The sequence below is a fragment of the Miscanthus floridulus genome, chromosome 18 (genome assembly GCF_019320115.1).
Source record: "Miscanthus floridulus cultivar M001 chromosome 18, ASM1932011v1, whole genome shotgun sequence".
NCBI lineage: Eukaryota > Viridiplantae > Streptophyta > Magnoliopsida > Poales > Poaceae > Miscanthus > Miscanthus floridulus.
Genome location: NC_089597.1, coordinates 20,375,862 through 20,397,722, shown reverse-complemented (window position 1 = coordinate 20,397,722; position 21,861 = coordinate 20,375,862). Strand labels below are relative to the sequence as shown.

Sequence of the window (21,861 nt, the reverse complement as noted above, 5' to 3'; positions counted from 1 at the left end):
GGAGAAAAACCAGCAGCAATGATCACAGAGGCAAAGCGCTAAAACCAAGCACGAGGAGCTTGTTTCAGACCATAAAGAGAGCGACGAAGATGACAAACCATGCCCTCAGGAACAAGATACCCAGGAGGTGGTCGCATGTAGACCTCACGGAGTTCACCATTAAGGAAGGCATTTTTTACATCAAGTTGAGAAATGGACCAAGCACGAACAGAGGCCACAGCAAGGAGAGTGCGAACAGCGGTCATGTGAGCCACAGGAGCAAATGTCTCATCATAATCACGATCATACTCTTGCTAAAAACAACGAGCAACAAGACGAGCCTTATAACGCTCGAGAGAGCCATCAGAGCGAGTCTTGATCTTATAAACCCACTTGCACGTGATGGGACGAGCATGAGAAGGAAGAGGGACAAGGTCCCAAGTGCCAGTGCGCTCAAGAGCAGCAATCTCCTCAGCCATGGCTAGTTGCCATTTAGGATGACAAATGGCATCATGGTATGTGGCTGGCTTAGAAAAGACAGTGCCAGCAAAACCATACCTATCAAGAGGCTTCAGCGAGCTACGATCGCGAAGATTATAATGAGAGGAGGGCTGAGATAAAGAATCGTCAACCGAAGATGGCTCAGCAGGAGAGGAGACATCATAAGGCAACTCAACAGGAGGCGAGGAATCCAGGAGCCGACGACTGTAGGTGTGAATCACGGGAGGTTTGGAATCATAAATGGACCGAGGAGCATGTGAAGACGACTCAGAGGGCAGCGGAGGAGAAGGTGGAGGAGGTGAAGATGGTTTAGGAGGTGGAGATGGTGACGGAGGAAGAAGCACAGTGGAGATAGGTGTATCAGGAAAAGTCAAGAAGGACAGAGGCTCAACAACGGCCTAAGGAGAAACATCAGAGGAGGGCCGAGGATAGAAGGAACGAGACTCATCAAAAGTAACGTCCCGAGAGATCCGCATACGACGAGCAGTCGGGTCCCAACAGCGATAGCCCTTGTGCTCAGCACTATAGCCTAAGAAAACACACTCAACAGATTGATGTGTGAGTTTAGTGCGTTCACGAGGAGCAAGAAGAACATAGCACAGACATCCAAAAAGGCGAAGACTAGAGTAATCAGGCGGATGTCCAAAAAGGCGCTCATATGGGATGCCACCTTTAAGAGCAGATGAGGGTTGAATGTTGGTTAAATAGCTAGCAGTGGAGATTGCTTCAGCCCAGAAATGAGGTGGGACCGAGGAAGCAATCATAAGAGCACGAGCAGTTTCAAGAAGGTGACGATGTTTACGCTCAGCAACACCATTTTGAGCGTGCGCACCAGGACAAGAAAATTGTGAGAGAGTCCCTTGCTCAGAAAGAAATTGGCGAAGAGCACCCGAAAGATATTCCCCGGCAGAGTCAGCCCGAAAAACACGAATAGGAACATCAAAATGAGTGTGAATCATCCGAGCAAAAGTTTTATATATGGATAACACCTCATTACGATGTTTCATGAAATACACCCATGTGAAGCGAGAGAAATCATCGATAAATATGACATTAATATTGATGACCCCCTTTTGAAACAAAAGGTGCAGGACCCCATACATCTGAATGAACAAGATCAAAAGGACGCTGTGACACAGACCCACTAGAGGGATATGGAAGCTGGATCTGTTTGCCAAGCTTACAGCCCTGACACTGATCTAAAGAAACATCACCAGAGACATTTCCTAGAACACCACGACGGACAAGAGCGGATAAGCGGGAACCACATAGATGTCCCAGGCGATGATGCCACTGAGCAAAAGAGGAAGAAGCCGATGCAGGAGAAGCAGAGCTCACAAGACCGGCAGAGGCAGCGGAAGGAAGACGAAGCCAATCGAGTTCCCAGAGATGCGGAGAATCACGACGGCGAGGGCCAGTACCAACTAGGAGACTCGTGCTGAGATCCTGTACACAGCAAGTGTCAGAATCAAAAATAACACGACAACCATGATCAGTGAGCTGGCCAGCAGAAATAAGTTGCATGGTCAAATCAGGAACATAAGAAACATTAGGAACATGAAATGAAGAAGAAGAAAGAGTGCCCCGACCAACAACCGAAAGAGATGAGCCATCAGCAGTTTGAACAGTGAGAGGAATGGAAGGAGAGCAAATAGAAGAAAGAGAGGTACTATCAGGTGTCATATGAAAAGAAGCACCAGAATCAAGAATCCATGACAAGATACCTGAAGTGGATGGTGGTCTCAATAAAAGACTGAGAAGTAGCAGCAGAGAGTACTAGGGCAGGAGTGACAGAACCAGAGGCTCCAGTAGGTGGAGGAATAGGTGGAGGAACAGCAAGACAACGAAGTAACATGAGTATCTCCTGCTGTGCATCAGGATGCTGAGACTGAGCATGTGAGGAACGCCCACCTCGACGAGACTGAGACTGAGCCTGCCTCTTCTTCTTGTGACAATGATCCTCATCATGTCCATCTCTGCCACAGTGCTTACAATGAAGGCCACCTAAGTTGCGAGTCCCCGAGCCACCAGAGGTTGCTGAAGCAGGCACTTTGGGAGGAGAACCAAGAATTCCAGACCGAGCAGTCAGGACTAAGGAGGACGTCGACTGAAGTAGACCAGCAGAACGAAGGCGAGTCTCCTCATTACGAACAGCAGCAAGAGCCTCCATCAAAGACACGCACGGCTCACGAGCAAGTAATTGAGCACGAAGGGGCTCAAACTCAGCACGCAGACGAGTCAGGAAGTCATAGGTGCGACGAAGCTCGAGGTGGCTCTGTTGCTTCCTGCAGGAGTCACAAGTGTCCGGGGACAACTGGGGACTAAGAGTGTCAAGCTCACGCCATATTGCAGATAGCTGTCGAAAGAAATCCTCAACTGAACTGTCACCCTGCTGCAATAGTTGTTCTTGACGTAGGGCGGCAATATAAGTGGACTGACCAGAGGGCTCATAGCGCTGACGAAGAACAGCCCACATCTGAGTAGCATGATCAAGCCGAATAACCTCTCCTGCCAGATGCTTTTCCATACTAGCAACAAGAACAGCCCCAGCACGAGCATCTTCATCCAACCAAGTCCGATAAGCCCGAAAATGAGACATGTAAGAGGCCATATCATCATCATAAGCTTCGCGCAACTTCTTTTGTTCCTCTTCAGAATTTTCTGGAGGAATCACCAGCTGCACTGGACGATCAGGCAATGCTGGACAAGGTAGCTCACCACTAAGAAACTCCCAGAGTCGGAGACCACGCATATGCCACCGCATATGTGGAACCCAGTCATGATAATTGGTGCCATCGAAAATCACTGGACAACGCGAGATTTGCGCGCCTCCAGAGGGAGGAACAGGAGGAGATGCCATCTTTCTTTCTCCAGAAAAGCAGAAAAACAGCAGCAGCCGAACGGACGGTAGAGTAGAGCAGAGAAGCAGAGGTGGATTTAGCAGAGCAGAGCAGAAGGAGGCGGAGGCGAAGACGACGCGGATGCCGGTGGCCAAGTAGCGCTGGTGGTTCCCGGAGAGCGTGCCTAGGACGTGGATGGGCTCGTCGTAGTCCCGGCAGAAGAGCGCCCGGTCCTCCACGCAGAAGATGAACGCCGCTTTCTCCTGGCAGACGTCGCAGCGCAAGAGCCTGGCGGAGAGCGCCTCGAGCAGGAGGCGCTGGTGCTTGCTGGCGAGCTTGTTGGCGGTGTGGATCTCGACGTCGCAGCGCGCGCACAGCGCAGCTTCGTCGGCGCAGCACACCACCGTGGCAGCCGCGCCCTCGCACGCGTCGAGCAGAGCAGAGCAGAATAGCAGAGGATGCGAGAGGGGCGCGAGCTGCGCGGGAGATGAGTGCGCGCAGGAGGAGAATCAAGCGCGCGCGCGGAAAGAGCGGAGCAAGGGCGTGCACGGGAACGGAGGAAGTTCGACGACGGGGCCGCGCCGGCCGCAGAAGGCGCGCGATGGTGGGATCACGCCCGGTCGCGAAGAGTGCGCGACGGCGGGGCCACGCCTAGCTACAGAGCGTGCAACGGGAAGAGCACGCGAGGGAGAGAGCCGACGGGCGACGGAGCTCCAGGCAAGCGCAATGGGAAGAGCGCGCGAGGGAGCGAGGTAAACCCTAGACCCTAGGCTCTGGTACCATGTTAGAAGGAATGAAGCTCACTCTATTCCTGGGGGCAACAGCCCAAACATGTACATGAGTTGGGCATTTATGCATCTAAGCCCTTATACAAAGAGGAAAATATCTATACACCATATATATCTAACAATTGTGAGCAGCGCAGAAGTGATGCACAGCTTGGTCCTATTGTGCTATACAAAAGTAGTTGTCGTAGCTTAGCTCATGGCGTGTGCCAATAGCAAATGGTGCTATAAGGAAAACTGAGATGAAAGGATCTGGTAGGAGGACAAACACAACAAGCCAAGCAAATTCAATGTCTTATCAATATCTTCTGAGGAGGAATACGCAGTTCGAGCAGAACACTCGGAACAACAATATTGGACTTGTACTAACCAAACATATCAAGGTATTTGAGCTAATTTGACATATTGTATGTACCTAATCAGTTGCTTCAAAATGTTCTCTAATCATCTTGTGTTTTAGGTTATTTTTGACAAGCTGAACATGGAATTACCAGCAGAAATTACAGACATCCTGCCGTCAGTCAATGCAAGTGCAAATGCAAATGCTTCTATGCCACCAATTGAACAGGTCTATATCTAGCTTTCGTCTCTTCATATTGTGTGATGTTCAGTTACATATACTTTGGCTGTGAGCACCAACATGTATGGCTGCAGGTTGATTAATGTCGATTGGTTGTCCTACTTGTGTATATTTACTGTTATGCAATGTTAACTATGTCCTTTTTTAGCATTGTGCATCTTGTATCACATAAGGTCTCGCTGTAGTTTTTCTTTGTGCTACAAGAGGAATTGGAGAAAATACATCTCATTTCATTCACTTATTCAAATTGTTTAGCTTATTTAAATTATATCTCCTGGACTTGAGTTGTGATGTGTTGTCTTTACTGTTAGAATCACTCATCAATTTAAGTTCTATCACTTTGTAGGGTACAGAATCATCCCATGCTGGAGACGCTGGTTCTGGTGGTCTAGAGAGCAATAATGGCATCGAAGAGAATGAAGGCAACACTAACATAGACTGAAATAGTGTCTAGACAACGTAAGCCTCTTTTGTGAGTGACAAATGACTCCTTTTGTTGGGTTGGAGTGTATATGGTAAAGCTCCAAGTTGACTTGCTTCTGTGCAGTGATATACCTAGTATGTAGATGTCAGAGAGTGAAAAGGCCTCTCTGTTATTTAGTTGGCATGTAAGCAGCTAGACTTGCTGAAGTCTTGCCTCTTGAACTGTTATTTAGTTGGCATGTAAGCAGCTAGACTTGGTGAAATCTTGCCTCTTGAACTTACTTAGCATGTAAGACTTGCTGAAGTCAGGCTCTCAAGCAATGTGGTGAATTTAGACTTGTGAACTAGTTTGAAATGTAATGTGTAATTTGGATTTAGAATGTGTGTGTAAATTTATGCCTGTGATGCCAAATACAAGTGGTAGAATAATATTTTTTTGTTTTCCTAGAATCAAAATGGATGCCTGTGAGCATGATCTTGATTCCTGTCACCACTCCCGTCAGGAAACTTGGAAGGGATTCCTGTCATTACTTTCCTGACGGCTGGGCGACAGGAAAATGAAATTTAATCCTGTTGCTGGTTTTTTCTCCTGACGGCTGCAACGACAGGATTCTTATCGGTTTATGATTCCTGACGGGAATTCCTGTCGGTCAGGGTGACAGTACACTGGAATCGCCGGTAGGTTTAGAACCGATAGGAGTTGCCGTAAGGAATTATTTCCTGTCGGTCGCCCGTCAGGAATTCTTTGTTTTTCCTGTCAAGCTGTTCCTAACGGCGCGTTCTTGATGGTTGCCCGTCAAGAATTATATTCCTGGTGGTTTTGTGTTCATTCTTGACAATTTCTGGCCGACAGGAAATTTCGCTGGTCTGGTAGTGAAAGGTTTGAGAGAAATCATCCCTAGAGGCAAACTATTGTTGTTCCATTGTAAAAGCATCTAGGCCCCTAGTTGGATTTTGGTGATTAATGACAACACGAGATTAGTATGACTAACATGTATTTTGTAGATGCAATTTGAGTTAGGTCATGGTAATAGAAATTGATTGGACAATCATGGTTGTCATGTCCCTGTCGATGGAAATCGTTTCGGTTTTCAAAGGATGGACGACAAGGTTAAGGACGGACTAATTCTAAGTGTCGTTTGGCGTTAGAGAGACACTTAGAGTAGTTTAGGACTTTGTTTTTCCTTTGGCCGTACTATTAAGGGGGTATGTACTAGTAGCTTGACCTAGGTGAGTCTAATGGATTAGGTGTGGTGCACACATGTCAAACTTAGCACTAGGTAGCTTATGAATAGCCCTAAGATCGATAGAAGTCAACTTCATTCTCGAAGGATTTCGAATTGGAAGTGAATGGAGGGCCAAATGACTGACCGAACGTTGGTTTGGTTGTGACCGGACGCAGCGTGAAGAGTCTGGTCTGTTCATTTGATCAGCAGCTACAGTCATGTACTGTCCAGACGCTAAACAGTACATGACCGAACGCTAGGGTGCCTGCATCCGATCAACATCATAGGGCATCTATATGGGCATTTTGCTGACTGGACGCGTCCGGTGGGTGATGACCAGACGTAGGTCAGAGTCCGGTCAAAGCTAACGACTCTATCTGACACAATGACGTGTACTACTGACCGGAGCGTCCGGTCACCCTAACCGGCATGTCCGGTCACCCTGAACTTGCTGAGTTGGCCTCTAACCGTTATGTTTTGAATGAGGGGGTATAAATACTTATCCCACTCATTCATGTGAGGTCTCTTGTCCAATTGTTCAGCTGTGAAACACCTTTGTAGTGCAAGGGAGAGCAAGAGCCTAGTGTGGTGATTGAGAGTTGATAATCCAAGATTAAGGACCTCACTAGTGCATAGGGAGTAGCAAGTGTGCATCCATCTTTCTCATTAGGCTTGTCTTGGTCAAGTGAGAGTTTATGATTGTTACTTTTGGTGATCGCCATCACCTAGACGGCTCGGTGGTGGTTGGGAGCTTGGTGATCATCCGACGAAGCTTGTGGATAACCCAAGTCATGTTGTGAGTGGTTGTGGGCGATTCACCATGGAGTGTCAAAGAATCAGCCCATAGAGAGCACTTGATCCTTGCGTGTATCAAGGGGGAGCTACACCCTTGTGCGGGTGCTCCAACGAGGACTAGTGGGGAGTGGCGACTCTTTGATACCTCGGAAAAATATCGCCGCGTTCCTTTCTCTCTCTTTATTTTGAGCATTTATATTTGAGCAATTTATTTCATATCTTTACATTTCTAGAATTGCCATGCTAGAGTTAGATTGGAACCTAGGATGCAAAACTTTTGTACGCCAAAACAATAGAAACACAATCTAGACATAAGGGGTGAAATGGGCTAAGTGTGGGGCTTAATTATTGCAAAAAAATTAGAATTAGCCCAATTCACCCTCCCTCTTGGCTATCTTGATCCTTTCACATTGTAGTGGTCTTTTGACCCACAATTTTACGACCTCCTACTGTATTAATTAAGGACTCGGCTAACGTGTGTTTGGCTTGAAGCCAGCACGCACGGATCCCTTCCCCTGCATCTTAAACCTCATAAACTCCCCTGCCGTTGCCGCTGCCTGTTCGGCTCTGGCGACGCTCATGCCACACCTACACCCACACTGCCCTTGCTAATTCTAACCCCCTTCTTCTTCTTCACCGGATGGTTCCCCCGCCGGTGGCACCATCCAATCGGCCTCTCCCACAGCCAAGCAAGTGGCGTCCCCGCCATCGTCTTGACTGCCACCAACACCGGTCCACCGGCCTCCCCAAACCCCTCTGCCTTTTACAGCCAGAGAACACATGTCATGTGTAAGTAGATAAAATGAGACATTAATGGTTGAAGAAAATTTAAGAAGTATTAGGGTCCGTTTGGAATACGAGAAAAGTTGTTTCTGTTAATTTCTGTAAAATTCATGCGTTCCCAAAAAAAACCTTAAATAGGATGGACTCTAAATGAAATGGAAGGAAATTAATGTTAAATGAAATATTTAGGCCAACATGCAACCTTCACACATGCAAGTTATGGTGTTATGTGTTGGCCATGGCAACCGGTCTCTTTTGAGGATGCGTTTTATTGTTTAGGCCATTTAAATACAATATTTAAGAATAATTTTATGGCCAATGAAATTTCCAAAACCTAACTTCTTACTGCTCCACGATCCTTGCGTGCTCATATGGGCCATCACATGCACCATTCATCAAACTTGTCTAGAATATATAAATAAACCATTTTTTAGAAACTGGACTAATATATACATCACTTGGACAACTGATAGATTGGCTAAGCGCATATGGTCTAATCTTTGTGCCTGCCCTCTTTGTAGCTTGGTAGATGAGATGCCGATTCACCTTCTTGGTCGACATTGCTCATGGCTCTTGTAAAAACATGGAGGAATATAAGTATAGAATTCCTAACGTTTTGGGTGCAGTTTGGTGGACTCTGCAAGGAGCTTAGGAAGTTTCCTATCATATCGGCTATTGGCTCTATCCTTGGAGTCACTCGTATGGTGGATATGAAATTCACTAAAAAAATACGGACATTCGAGAATGAAGGTGGCTGTACTTAACCTGGACTTAATTCTAGAGTACGTTGAGGTAGTCATTGGAGACTAATGTCTATGAAATGCAGTCTCGGGTTGAAAAGGATGGGGATGAAAATAATCCCTCTCCAATCGACAAGGAATTACAGCCAGAAGAAGATGGCAATGAGAAAAAGGAGTTAGAGGAATTTAACAAGGATAATTTTGTTCCTTCAAACGAAACTCTGGCTCCAAATAAAAAGAAATCAGAAAAGATGGGAGACCCAAGAGGTCATAGCTCTCAAGTAGCTAGGTGCCAGATGTGTCGGCAGTCTTTCAGAGATACTTATAGAGGTAGGGTTTACGTATGTGTGATTATAGGAGTGAGTATACGTACGTATTGAGTGTTGCTTCTGTACTCGACTCGTGTAATTCATTAAAAAAACTCGGTCTGTAGCTGATGGTCGAGACTCGAGAGGAATTCCTTCCGACACAATCTGGCAAGACACTGAGGGTGTGTTTAGTTCCTCCCAAATTCCCAACTTTAACACTATGCAAAAAGAAGATTTCCGTCACATCAAACTTGCGGTAGATGCATGGAGTACTAAATGTTGACGAAATCAAAAACTAATTGCACAGTTTAGTTGTACCTTACGAGACGAACGTTTTGAACCTAATTAGTCAACGATTACACAGTAAATCTGCCGCCGTAGAATCTACCGTGTAGCTACAGTGAATCTGCCGCCGTGGAATCAAGCCAACTAGACGAGGGCTAAGCAAAAAAGGGAGCAGGCCCTTGGTCACGTCGAAGCCTACAGGGCTAGACGAGAAAAAAACAAATAGCTAGCCGGTTGTTCTTTGCTGGCTGGCCGCGTGAAGCAGGAGAAAGCGAGAATCTCATGGGCCCATGCTACCTTTTTTTTATTATTCTAGCTACCTCTCAACAGCTAGGTGCTTGTTTAGTTTCCAATCAAATTTTCAAAAAATGATATAGTAACCATCACATCGAATCTTGCAATACATGCATGGAGCATTAAATGTAGACGAAAAAAACTAATTATACAATTTGATTGAAAATTACGAGACGAACGTTTTGGACCTAATTAGTCCATGATTGAACACTAAATGCCAAATAAAAATGAAAGTGCTACTGTAACCAAATTTCCAAAATTCACGAACGGGAAGACAGCCTAGTTCTCCATCTGGCTAGAGCCATGTTAGCTGTCAACTTCATCAGCACTGCTGTGAACACCTTAAGGGTGCGTTTAGATGTAAAAAATTTTAGATTTTGGTTACCGTAGCACTTTCGTTTGTATTTGGTAATTAGTGTCTAATTATGGATTAAATAGGTTCGAAAGTTTCGTCTCGCGATTTCTCACCCAACTGTGCAATTAATTTTTTTTCGTCTATATTTAGTACTCTATGTATGTGCCGCAAGATTCGATGGGATGAATACTGCGCAAAAATTTTTAGGAACTAAACAGGCCTAAACCAGCAGCCTGCTGCGACGCCATGTTAGCGTCGATAGTCGGGACCAAGATGACGCATATGGCGTCTCATGGAACCAGGGCACCAGGTGGATGATAAGGCCCTTGCTGAATTATGGTTAAAACTAGCTAAAAATACTATTCTAACTAAATTCTTATAAGAGAAAAATAATATTTTAATTGAAAAAAAAGCTAAATAGTACTATTTTTTTTTGGTAAGCCGAACAGGGCATAAGCGAAGAGTAACGTGACATGCGTTCGTGAGCTATGGCAAACTGCAAAAACAATCGATAGAAGCACAAAAACATTGGACTTGAGTGGCATAGGCCCGGTTCGGTTGACCTTAAAAGCGGCACTATTTAGCTTGTTTTTTTAGCTGGAACAATGTTTTTCTGTAACAACAATTCAGCCAGAACAATGTTTTCAGCCAATTTTAGCCAAGCGAACAGGGCCATAATCATTAATAGATATATGAACCGTGTATGTTGAGCAATCATATGTTGGCCCCGTTCGTTTCGCTGAAAAAACAAGTCGAAACACTGTTCTGACTGAAAAAACAAGCTAAAAAAGATGGATTATAAGAGCCAACAGAGCCGTTGTATTTGTAGCGGCTCTTTGACTTTGAACAATTGTAAATCTGGCTATCACTTGACTACCATGCACAAGTATTAAAACATGATACTGTAATAATAAGGAACAAGATATTTACTGCTGGCGGTTCGTTTCGTCGTAAACGATCGTAAATTATTTACTGCTGGCTGGTTTGGTGTGAGAGAAAAATAGTGTTCCAGCTTATAATCTACGATCGTATACAAACAAACGAACATGCTTATAACTGGATAGCTGCACATTCCGGGACAAAAGGAAATTTTGATTCAACGATAATAGCAATCTCCAACAAATTAAGCCTGGCTAGAACATTATTCTGAAATAGCATATTTAGAGCGGTAGAACATAGAAAAGGGCACTGAAATAACTTGTTCACTTAACAGTCGAACTAAATAAAAGCAAATACTTATTCTCGTCATCTTGGTCCATCCGTCAATTGGTTTATTAGAGCAAGCCTACTCAAAGTTGCCGGCTGCAGGCCAGGTAGTTCACTTCACTTGTCTTGGTCATCGGTGCCGGTCCTAGAATTTTGAGGGCCCTCTGACGAACTTGTCACAAAGGTCCTCTAGACCACATATAAAATCTTATAATATATAGACGCTAATTTTTGTTGCAAAGCAAAAATAAATCCAGTGATATATTTTTAATTTAACATGTTTGATAGTTATCGAAGAACAATGTAAACTAAAACGGTCCAGGAGCGGCATGTAAACTTCATTTCTCTCAAAATGTAAACATCTTGTAAACATTATCGCGGACTACGAGGGCCAAATAAAATTCAGGTGGCGAAAACTCCTCCAGTGACCGTAAAAAAAAAAGTAAACTAAAACAATAGTATATTTATACTTCTAAAACTAATATGATTACCACAAGGAAGAATAGAACTCCATAATATCAATTGCTTCTTATAAAAAGATACTTTTTTGGGCACTTCTTGATGCAGAATCATCAAGGACGGTATTGAGATCAATAGTGTCCACTTATGTATAGCACCTTTCTAAGATTCAATAAATTTATTTTCTTGTTTTTCTGTTTTCTTTTCTGAGATCCCGACAAATGCTTCTTAGGTAACATTGGCCCCGTTCGTTTGTCTTAAAAATTGCTTGTTCGGCTTCTTTTTTCAGCCGGAACAGTGTTTTTCTCTCACAACAATTCAGCCGAAACAATGTTTTTCAGCCAGTTTCAGCCAAGTTTCAGACCAGCGAACGGGCCATTCTAAGATTCTAACACCTAAATTAAAAGAAAAACATGACAGAGTACCAGTACTAGAAGTCTGAAATAATTAATTTGAATTAAAAACGATTATGGGAAAAATTACCTAGGTGCTAGGGCCTGATCGGCTGATGAACTGATGATTGATAAACTGATGATCGGCTGATCCGCCTGGTCGCGTCGTCGTCGAGTCGAGCCTGTGAGTGCGCCGTTTCCGTGTTTCCGGCTCTCCGCGGCGGCCGACGACGGCACGGCGCGGCGCGGCTCTGCCTCCGACTCTCCGTGACCCCTGAGACCGTGACCCTTCGCCCTGGGCGCTCGCGTACGTAGTAGACTCACGGACTGGGGAAGCAAGCGCTCGGCGCTCCTGATCCTGAACATCTCGGGCTGCCTATCAAGTGTTATCGGACTATAGGGTTGGGGTCTACAGTATACATGGGCCTGGCCCCCTCCCTCCCATAGGCCCTTGGCCGTCGCACCTCTGGCACCTCTCCAGGGTTGGCACTGTTCATCATCATCAGCAGGTGGCAGCATCGGCGCCAGCGAGCTGCCCGCCGCCGCTGGTGCTCCTCTAGGCCACAGCGCGTACATGTCAGTACGAGGCGCCAGGTCTGTGACGTCTGGCACGGATGGCAAACCCAACTGCAGCGTGAGATCCAGCGACGGTGGTGGCAGTGGCACTGCTGTCTCTTCCTGCATGGTCGGGGCCACAGGTGCCGACAGTGCCAGAGGTGCTGGCGGTGCTACAGCCTGTTGGTTAACATTCTCACAGTAGAGATGTAAGTACTCGGACATGGGCCCCACATAATCACCAAATCCGAGGTTAGCTAAGCCAACGATCAGGTCATCGGTGGTGGTGATAGTGAGGCGCCCATCTCGTCGGCACTCCTGCCTGGCCGCCCGTGTGAGGACCGCAGAGAATTGCACGATGCACTTGTCCAAGGTCTTTTTGGCGCCACTAGTGACCCTTGAGTCTTGTGGCAGGACTTGGCGCATGATACGCATTATGGTGCCTTTCGGGATGGTGTAGTCTTCAGGTGGTTTCGATCTTGCAGATGTTAAAAAAATTATTAGATGCATCATGTCATATTCACCAAGTATACGAAGAGCTCCACCAAAATTGTACCAAAAAATTATTTATTGAAACAGATGTAATATCAACAACCCGACTATATGTTTTCTGATCGATTGTCAAGAAAATGACTAATGGTGTAATAAGTTCCAACTCGCTATTTTGTCAGCACCGCTTGCAGGCTTCTTAAATCCTTTTTAAAAAGGAAAAGACATCCTGGTCTAACTTGTTTCTTTGTCGGTAGCGCTTTATATAGCCCGATCTAGCTACCGACAATGAATTGTTTATATACAAAATCTCGAACTGCTAGTGACAATATCCCATGTCCTCCTAAGAAATATCTTCAGTGTAATAAAACTCACCTTCAGGATCGTTATGGTACAGGCGTAGGTACTCGATCATGAGCTGCACATAGTCGACCAATCCGAGGCTAGCAAAGCCGACAATCAGGTTGTTGCCGGTGATAGTCAGGCGCCGGTCTTGCCTGCATGGCCACCCGTGTGAGGGCCGCAAAGAATTGCATGATGCACTGGTCCATGGTCTCCTTGGCGTCCACTAAAATTGCACAAAAAACTATTGAAATAGATGTAAATCAACAACCTGGCTATATATGTGTTTTCTGATTGTCTAAAAATGACCAACAACCTAATAAGTTTGAACTCGCTATTACAAGGTCACGATGGTAGAAAAACTCACCTTCAAGGTCATCATGGTGATGATCATTTGCTAGAGCATTGCGCATGGCTCTTCACCATGTTCGTTTGTTGGTTTCAGCCAGCCCAGACCAGCCCAGAAACCAACCAGCGAACATGTTGTATTCTTGTGTTTGTTATTCATTGAACAAAGTGCATGTATTTATAATCATCTAGTGAAGAAAGAAAGTTACACGTGTCATATTTGATTTTTGCATGCCTGCCACTTGTCGTTGATTGTATATGGTACCATCTAATGAATAGACAGATGTCATATATAATTTTTGCATGTGTGCCACTTGTCGTTGCTATGGTAACTATCTAATATATGATTTTTGCATGTGTGCCACTTGTTGGAGCAAGCTTCGTCCTCTTCGGCTCCACCTCTATTCGCTTCATGCCATCCATTCAGTTATCTCACGCCGTGTATTCATTTTTTTGTTGACAGCAGGTGCTCGTCGGCTTCTCTCTGGCGGCCAAGCGGAAGGTAAGCACCGAACGACTTTTTGAACCGGACAAGAGCGAAGGGCCACGTGGCAAAGTCAGGGCGACACCAAGGTGGCCCGTGACGGAAGGTGCGCGAGCGAAATGACGGGTCACCAGATGAGACGAATCTGCAGCCGCGCGAAAGAGCAACTTCAGACCCGGCAGTCCTCACACGTCGGGGTGGACAAACAGGCCCGTTGCGTCCCCTTAAACCCGGTTTAATTCGTGTCTTTTTTTATCTAAAATAGTGTTTTTTTCTCACAAATTCCTCTAAATTTATCCAGATTCTTCTAGAATTTCTCCAAGCGAACATGGCCACAATTGTTAAAATTTTCATTAATAATTAACACCCTCCATATGTACGCCATGCCGCCAACCCGTCATGATTCACCTGAAAGCTCCCCGCACATCAAAGGCAAATGGGAAAGAATAGCGCCCGGACGTCCGGACGCGGCATTAGTCCGGACGCCCGCGCCTACTGCCCGCCCACGCGCCTGATGCGCTCCTGCGGCAGGAAACGGCGCAGGTGACGCACTTCCCTAGATGCATGCGGCCAACGAAAGGGACACGTGCATCGCGCCTCTGCCTCCCACTTTGCCTGGGTAGGCCCCACAACACATGCATGCAGCTCCTGCCCGCCCGCCGGCACGCTGTTGCCGCACCTGTCTGCGCGATGCTGTTGCGCATGTGGAGGCCGCCGCGCCCGCTTCGCTTCCTGCGCGCACGCGGGCACCACTGTGCCCAAGGGGACCACCTTCATCCGCGTCCACTTCCTGCGCCTAGTCATGCAACATAAAGCATTTGCTGCAACATACGTCTGAAACAGATGAAACATTTACAAACATATGCTTGCGACATATGTGTATGGCCACTGCAACATATGCAACATCCAAATAAAATACTTGCAACGTACGTTTGAAACATTTGAAACATACAGTTTGCAACATACGTGTATAGGCAGTGCAACACATGCAGCATCTAAATAGAACACTTACAACATACGTTTGAACAGCTGAAACATTTGAAACATACACTTCCAACATATATGTATAACCATTGCAACATATGTAACATCCAGATAAAACGCTGGCAGCATACGTTTGAAACAACTGAAACCTTTGCAACATATGCTTGCAACATACGTGTATAGCCATTGCAACATATGCAACATCCAGATAAAACACTTGCAACATACGTTTAAAATATTTGAAACATTTGAAATATACACTTGCAACATAAGTGTACAGCTATTGCAACATATGCAACAGCAGATCTACTCAAATATACGTTTGAAACATATACAGCATACATTTGATGAAACGCATGAAAACATACCGTTGCAACATGTTCTCATATACTTGCGGACCTCCAATTGAAGCTCGTTGACGCGGAGCTCGACACCAACACAGAACTCGAGGTCGCCCGCGGTCGACTCGCAGCCACGGCGGGAGGTGGAGGCGGGAGAACGCAGCACAAGGCGCGCGGCGTGGGGGCAAGAGGGTCGGTCCCGTCCGTAAAAGGACGGAGGCCAGGGTATCATTATCGAAGGCAAATTGGTACTGCCGGACGTGTATGTCTATCGGAAGAAGCTAAAGTATGTATTGGATTTACTGCAAATATGTGCTATCAGATTTAAGCCAGCGGGATCCCACTGTCAGTGTCAGCCATGGTTCCGCACTAAACTGAATTTGCAAACAATAAAATGGAAAACATAGTCATATCAGAGTCGTTCTGCTCATATTGTGACAAACTGGCATGCTTCACAAGTTCACATCAAACACCACTGCGACTGCCATCAAGACGTTAAACCAAGTACAACGCCGTTGAACTTGAACAGCCTATCAAAGCAAGCTCCAACATGAGGAGATGCTTAGGTATCCTACCCCTGTTCCTTCTTTTATCAAGCAAAGGTTACTCCGAGGAAGACTAGTACGAATGGTGTCAGTTTACAACAAGTACAGCTGGTACCCACAGAAGAAAAGGCACCAGTGCTACTATGTCTCTTTAAAACCAAAACTGTCAAATATGCCCTGAAATTGAGAAGACTAAATTTAGCCTCGACACAGAATTGTAGACTGGTGGATTCGACTGGACAGAGGCGTTTAGATTTCACAAGAATCATATAAAGACAACTAACCTCGGCATCGTTGATTCCATAGGCCACACAGTAGTGTTCCTGAAAGCAGAAGTCGAAAGTTTCAGATGCAGAAACACACTTAATTTAACAAAACAACGAGCAGTACAGTATTTCTCAAGGGGGGTCATATACCTGCATCATATACCACTCTTCAAACTCATCAAACAGTTCTAGTCGTTCAATCCTGCATCCATTGCAGGCAGCCTTATCAGTTGTGACATCATGGAAAGGTGCAGTATAACAAAAGCTGGAAACTGAGTTCTCAACCAGGATCAAATTTGAAACACTAGAGAAATGAGAACAACTCATTGGGGGTGAGCATCACATTCAATAGGTAAGATGTTTTCTCCAGTTCACATGATTGTACCAACCAGCATCGTCCAACAAAATATTTTAGTTTCAGTGATCTCTTATCACTTTCATCCTCTTTTATATTTGAAAGTCAAAACCTTATTTTTGTGTTTCAGTACTATTTATAGAATTATAGATATCACTAGAAACATTACCTGCGTCTTTCTTGACTGTCAATGAAGTCGTTATAGATTTTCAGCATATCCCATGCAACAGCTCTCTGAAAAAATGATCATAAGAACCCCAGTCCCCAGGAACTATAACATTTTGATATGCTAATATTTCATTCATATTATCACTAATGTACCTGCCATCCATTGCCATGAAAAAGTTTCTCCTTGTGACTCAAGGTTGGTGTAGCATTTATACCAAGGAGGGGGCATCCTCTACTCTGCATCAGCAGGATGACAGATGGCATTAGGTGATATGTTAATGCTAAAACAAAAAATGATTGATACATCTATACTGAATGGTACAGACTAGAGCAAGAGCTAACCAAATACAAGCACCACCAGAGTATGCAAATTTAACCCAAGTTTTTGACTGAACCTTAAGCCAAAGGGTTCATGTGCCACAGTGAATTAAAGGTTACAGTGGTTCATGGAAATACATAGAGTAAACAGATACCTCAAGATTTCTAATCATTTGCTCCCCAAATGCATCATCAGGATGAATCTGCATCAAAACATTAGCCATCAATTCCAAAGGCTACACCTAAGAGGCAAAATATAGTACACCATGAGAATGATTCGACCTGCTCATATAAGAAAAAGACAGCAGTGGAGAACTTTTGAGATGCCCAACTAATGATAGCACCAGTGGCAGTTGGGTCCAGGTAAATAAGCACACACTCTGCAATTATAAAGGTTGGCAAGCTGATAACAGAAAGTTATATCAAACACTTGAAAGCTTGGTTTATATTAAAAAGATATAGAAACTACATCATGCACGTATCCTACTGGATGGTGTCCCTCTATTGTGTGGCATATTTTCTAGTTCAACATGTTTTCGTATCAGAAGAGATGGATTACACATAGTGGGTAGAAAATAAGCTTACCTAGGATCCATTTCAGCCATGCGAATAACTGAATCCAGTTTTGGTATGTCACGAATATCAACAGAAAATAGCTTGTAATGCGTACTTATCACTTCACCTTTTTCTGAAATAGATGGATAAGTTATTGCGCAGGCTACAGGCACATCAAGAAAAAGAAATGTCCAATTCTGTAACATGGAGTGGTCACTCCAACTTGCAATTCTGATTTGAATCTGAAAGTACTATTTTGCAAAAGTTCATTATCCAGTTGAAGTTTTGAAGTTCTCACAACGAGAAAGAGAGTTTTCTTCCAAACAGGATGGAACGGCTACTCTGAAACCAAATGAAAAAGGAACTTTTTCTGCTATGGTAACTAGTACTTTATGCTTCTCCAAGGACCATTCATTTGCTACTATAAATCAGCGGATACACACTAGCTGAGAACTAGACAAAAGGTGACTTGAATTTTCTGTATGGAATATAAGACTTTACTACTGCTACTCAGTAAACAACACATCTCCTTGTATGTGTTTAAACACAAATGTCTGTGAGATACAACAGAAATAGGATAAGAGGCAGACATCTAGTGAATAATTGACAAATAGATAGTTCTAAAAGGATAGTTTACTATAGTGCATGAAATAGTTTAGAAGTTTGGGTCAATCCAATTACAAATTTGAAGGACCCAACATGCAAAAAGGGATGATACACAGAGAGTAAATGAAAGAAGTACCGATTGAAATTGAAGCTTCTGAGCCTAACTTTTCCTTCATTTCACTATAATGGTTAATGATGGCGGCCTTTTTGCTGGTTACCTGCCAAACATTTGCAGTTGACAGATATTACTAGCGTGCACAAGGGTGAGAAGATGCAAGTGGGAAATATTCGATAACTACTAGCATGCTAAAATCACAACACAAGAATTACATTGCATCAAGGAGTAAAGTGCACTTCAGTACAGAAATGAGAAATTCCAATACCTCCTTGAAATCCAGTTCTACATAAAGGTGTGGAGCCATCCCTTCATCCTTGGGGTGTGAGAAAAAACAAGAACCAAAAAGGAATCGATCAGTCACATCAACACGAATTAGATCTCTGTCCTGTGGGGATAATAATGGGATTAAAGGACTAACTTGCAACTGGAAGAATGTTGTGTCAAAGCCAGCACCAAGAGATAATATTTGTTTCGGCTTCTCACTGTCATTATTCTTCCCCGCATTGAGGAACTGATGCAGAAGCTTCCTGAGAACAGACCAACGTGCATAATACCCTGCCAGTGATTTGGAAAGGACAAGGTTCAAAGTTCCCATATACTTAATACATCACCAGAATAAAGACAACATCCAGAAGCAGTACCTACCACGATTGATTATTGGAGCTCTCCTTGTTGGTCGCCTAACAAAAAACCGCACATAATCATCCTTCATGTATCCTTTGTTAACACAGGACCTGCAAAACAAGTTAATATGCCATGTTAGTAACAAATGCTGTGGCAAATACCTAGTTTGCAACCAGAATGCTATCTAAGTTTGGAACCATTCCCACATTTTGCATAATCTGCAGAGCATTTTGCAGGGTCTTAAGATTGATTTCATCCCATGACGTAAATTGCAGTGACTCAGGTGCACATGAGCCTTCTGAAGTGTTCAGGGCTGACATTTTGGCCACTTTGCGTATCAAGTATCAAGGACAGAAGCCCACATAAGTACTTAAAGCTGTGGCTTGAACTCGCTATCCGCTAATCATCCACACAAGGGATAGTTCAGTTGACAACGAACTGGTAACTGGGGCATACCTCTTTCTTACCTTTATATTGATTTCTTACACAGAAAAATAAAAATGGAGCATTTTTCTATAGCACTGTATATCCCCCTTGCCGCAAAGAGAGACTTTCACATCAAAATTGGAGTGACAAGCTACCCCAATTCATCTTCCTAACAAGAGAACCGTGCATCGTGTTACATGCTTATGAGCCAGGCTCAAGTGCTTTCTAGTTCCTACGCCGATTCATTGCAACCAAAAGTGTACAATTATCGACAAGCAAGCGGGCCCAACAAACCAGCCGCGCCTCTTCCATCCACCACCCAATTGCAACGGAGGAAACAAATTAGCCGCACAACGGAAACCATCGCATCTCTGGGAGAGACAGGGGAGGAGGAAGGGAAGGGGATTACAGCTTGCTGGCCGCGGCGTCGTCGTTGGTGGCCTGCACAGCCGCCGGGCTGCTCCGCGTGGCGGCGCTGCCTCCCCCACTTTCTGCTGAAGCTGACGCCTCCATCCGGCTGGGGCGTGGGTCGATCGATCAGGGCGCCGCCGGCCGCACGCACGGACGGGACGGGCACAGGTACGGGGCGGTGGGAGTCTGGGAGAGGAGAGCGGCGCCTGGACCGCTGGACGCCAGCACACGGCACGGAGACGGACGGAGCAGAGAGGCAGAGAGCAGAAGACGCAGGCAGAGGCTATACAGCCCAAGAACGCAACGCGATATGGGCCGGAAAGATGGGCCTGCAAAAGAATACAGTCCGAGCAGACACCCCCCCTGTTTTTTCCTAATAAATCGGTAATAGAAACAATAATGGGATTCATTACACACACCGGCGCAGCCATGTATTGGCCATAGAGGGCTCCGGCCCCCCTTGCCCGGTAAAAAAAAATGAGGATGTATGCTGTGGGATGGAATCAGAGCATGGACAAGTCTTTAAAGGGTAGTCAGGCGTAGGATTCTAATAAACATAGACTAATAAACTTCCTAGTTATGCCTCGCGACTCGATGGCTTACGTGACCTGGGCACAACTGAGTCCTTGCCATCGAGTTACTCTAGAGGCTCATGGCACATGGAGTCCTCGCCCCAAGGCTTAGTGTCCGCCCATTTAGTGCGCCTTGTTTCTTGTGACCTTTTGATGATTTGAAATATGTGTCGTTATACCTCTGGCTGAGGTACGTACGTACCCTTACTCAGGTATTGGTCACTTCTCTTCCGTACAAAAAAAATAGTTTAGCTTTTTGTGGTGTTTGCTACAGCTTCTCGTCACTTCTGCTACCGGAGCCATGTCAAATAGCCCGTTAGCCCGTGGTTAGAAGCACGGACGAAGCTACGTGGGGTCAAACTAGGTCCTGGCCTCTCTTGTTCCGGCTGTATAACTCTGGAGGTTTGCATGTCACTGCATGCATGTAATTAATTCATGCCTCTCTCGTACCATGCTTGATGTTGCTGATGAATGGATCACAGCTTACAAATATATAAATCCACACATTGTTCATTCTTCTTTGACAGTATTTCAATTATTCATTGCAGTCTATATAGATAGAACTTGAAAAAACAAAGATTTTTCACAGAATTCCAATTTTCTATACTACTATTGGTAATTACTGTAGCAGCGTAGCTTTGAATTGGCCCCCCTACACATTCATGCAAGCTCCGCCACTGATTACACATGATGTACTTTGGCTATTAAACACGCATACCCTTTCAAAAAAAATATTCAACACCCAAACAGTTGAATCAAGATTCATATATTGCTTATTCTAAAAAAAAAGATTCATATATTGCTTAATTTGACTGGATGATTCTGTTTTACCGGTCGCCCTACTCCCCTACCTGAACAATCTGCTGCTGGAAAATATATGTTAGTATATCTGAATACCCACACGGCCACACCTTCGGCTATAGAAACGAATGCTCGGCTTGGAAATGCTGCCTTCCACAATCCGCGAAATTGGTGTACAATCTTTGATGCTATGTACCCCACCACCACCCTCGCCTCTGTAATCTGGTGCCCGGTATCTATTGGCCCCGTTCCCTTGACTGAAATTGACTAAAAAATTAAATTAAAACTGAATTATTGTGAGAAAAAAACATTATTCCGGCTAAAAAAAATAAGCCGAACGAACCCTCTCTTAAGATAAAGCCAACGGGGCCATGGTCTTGTTTGTTGCAGAGTGAAACTGCTGTGAACCACCCACAACTAAGTCTGGACCAAAAATTCGAAGCTCGTTAGCTCGCTCGGCTCGTGGCTGGCTCGACTCGGCTCGGCTCGGCTCGTTATGATAACGAGCCGAGCCGAGCCAAGATTTTAGCTCGTTAGCTATAACGAGCCAACTCGAGCCAGCTCGCGAGCTAAATGAGCCAAGCTTTCAGGAAAAAAAAGTA

General features: G+C 44.9%; 2 protein-coding genes across 2 annotated transcripts; both read right to left on the bottom strand.

Moving 5' to 3' along the window:
• Positions 1-1,432: 1,432 nt before the first annotated feature.
• LOC136521923 (uncharacterized) lies at positions 1,433-4,194 on the bottom strand. Its single transcript, XM_066515697.1, has one exon. The coding sequence runs from the start codon at positions 3,338-3,340 to the stop codon at positions 2,183-2,185; it is 1,158 nt and encodes a 385-aa protein (XP_066371794.1). The 5' UTR covers positions 3,341-4,194; the 3' UTR covers positions 1,433-2,182.
• Positions 4,195-15,869: 11,675 nt separating this feature from the next.
• On the bottom strand, positions 15,870-20,144 carry LOC136520882 (leucine carboxyl methyltransferase 1 homolog). Its single transcript, XM_066514558.1, has 13 exons — positions 19,885-20,144; positions 19,071-19,159; positions 18,844-18,980; positions 18,691-18,738; positions 18,444-18,525; positions 17,732-17,834; positions 17,429-17,549; positions 17,302-17,349; positions 16,982-17,065; positions 16,830-16,894; positions 16,456-16,507; positions 16,324-16,362; positions 15,870-16,216 (listed from the first exon to the last, which is right to left on the bottom strand). Exons 1-13 carry the CDS (start codon positions 19,986-19,988, stop codon positions 16,181-16,183), a joined length of 1,008 nt encoding a protein of 335 aa, XP_066370655.1. The 5' UTR covers positions 19,989-20,144; the 3' UTR covers positions 15,870-16,180.
• Positions 20,145-21,861: the final 1,717 nt, after the last annotated feature.

What these genes read in the sequence shown, in the direction of transcription:
- LOC136521923 (XM_066515697.1), bottom strand. Translation starts at nt 3,340, where the DNA reads ATGGCATCTCCTCCTGTTCCTCCCTCTGGAGGCGCGCAAATCTCGCGT.
- LOC136520882 (XM_066514558.1), bottom strand. Translation starts at nt 19,988, where the DNA reads ATGGAGGCGTCAGCTTCAGCAGAAAGTGGGGGAGGCAGCGCCGCCACG. An exon ending in AAGAGTGGTATATGATGCAG is followed by an intron (nt 16,363 to 16,455) that starts GTATATGACCCC and finishes TTCTGCTTTCAG; the next exon opens with GAACACTACTGTGTGGCCTA. An exon ending in ATGGAATCAACGATGCCGAG is followed by an intron (nt 16,217 to 16,323) that starts GTTAGTTGTCTT and finishes TCTCAATTTCAG; the next exon opens with GGCATATTTGACAGTTTTGG.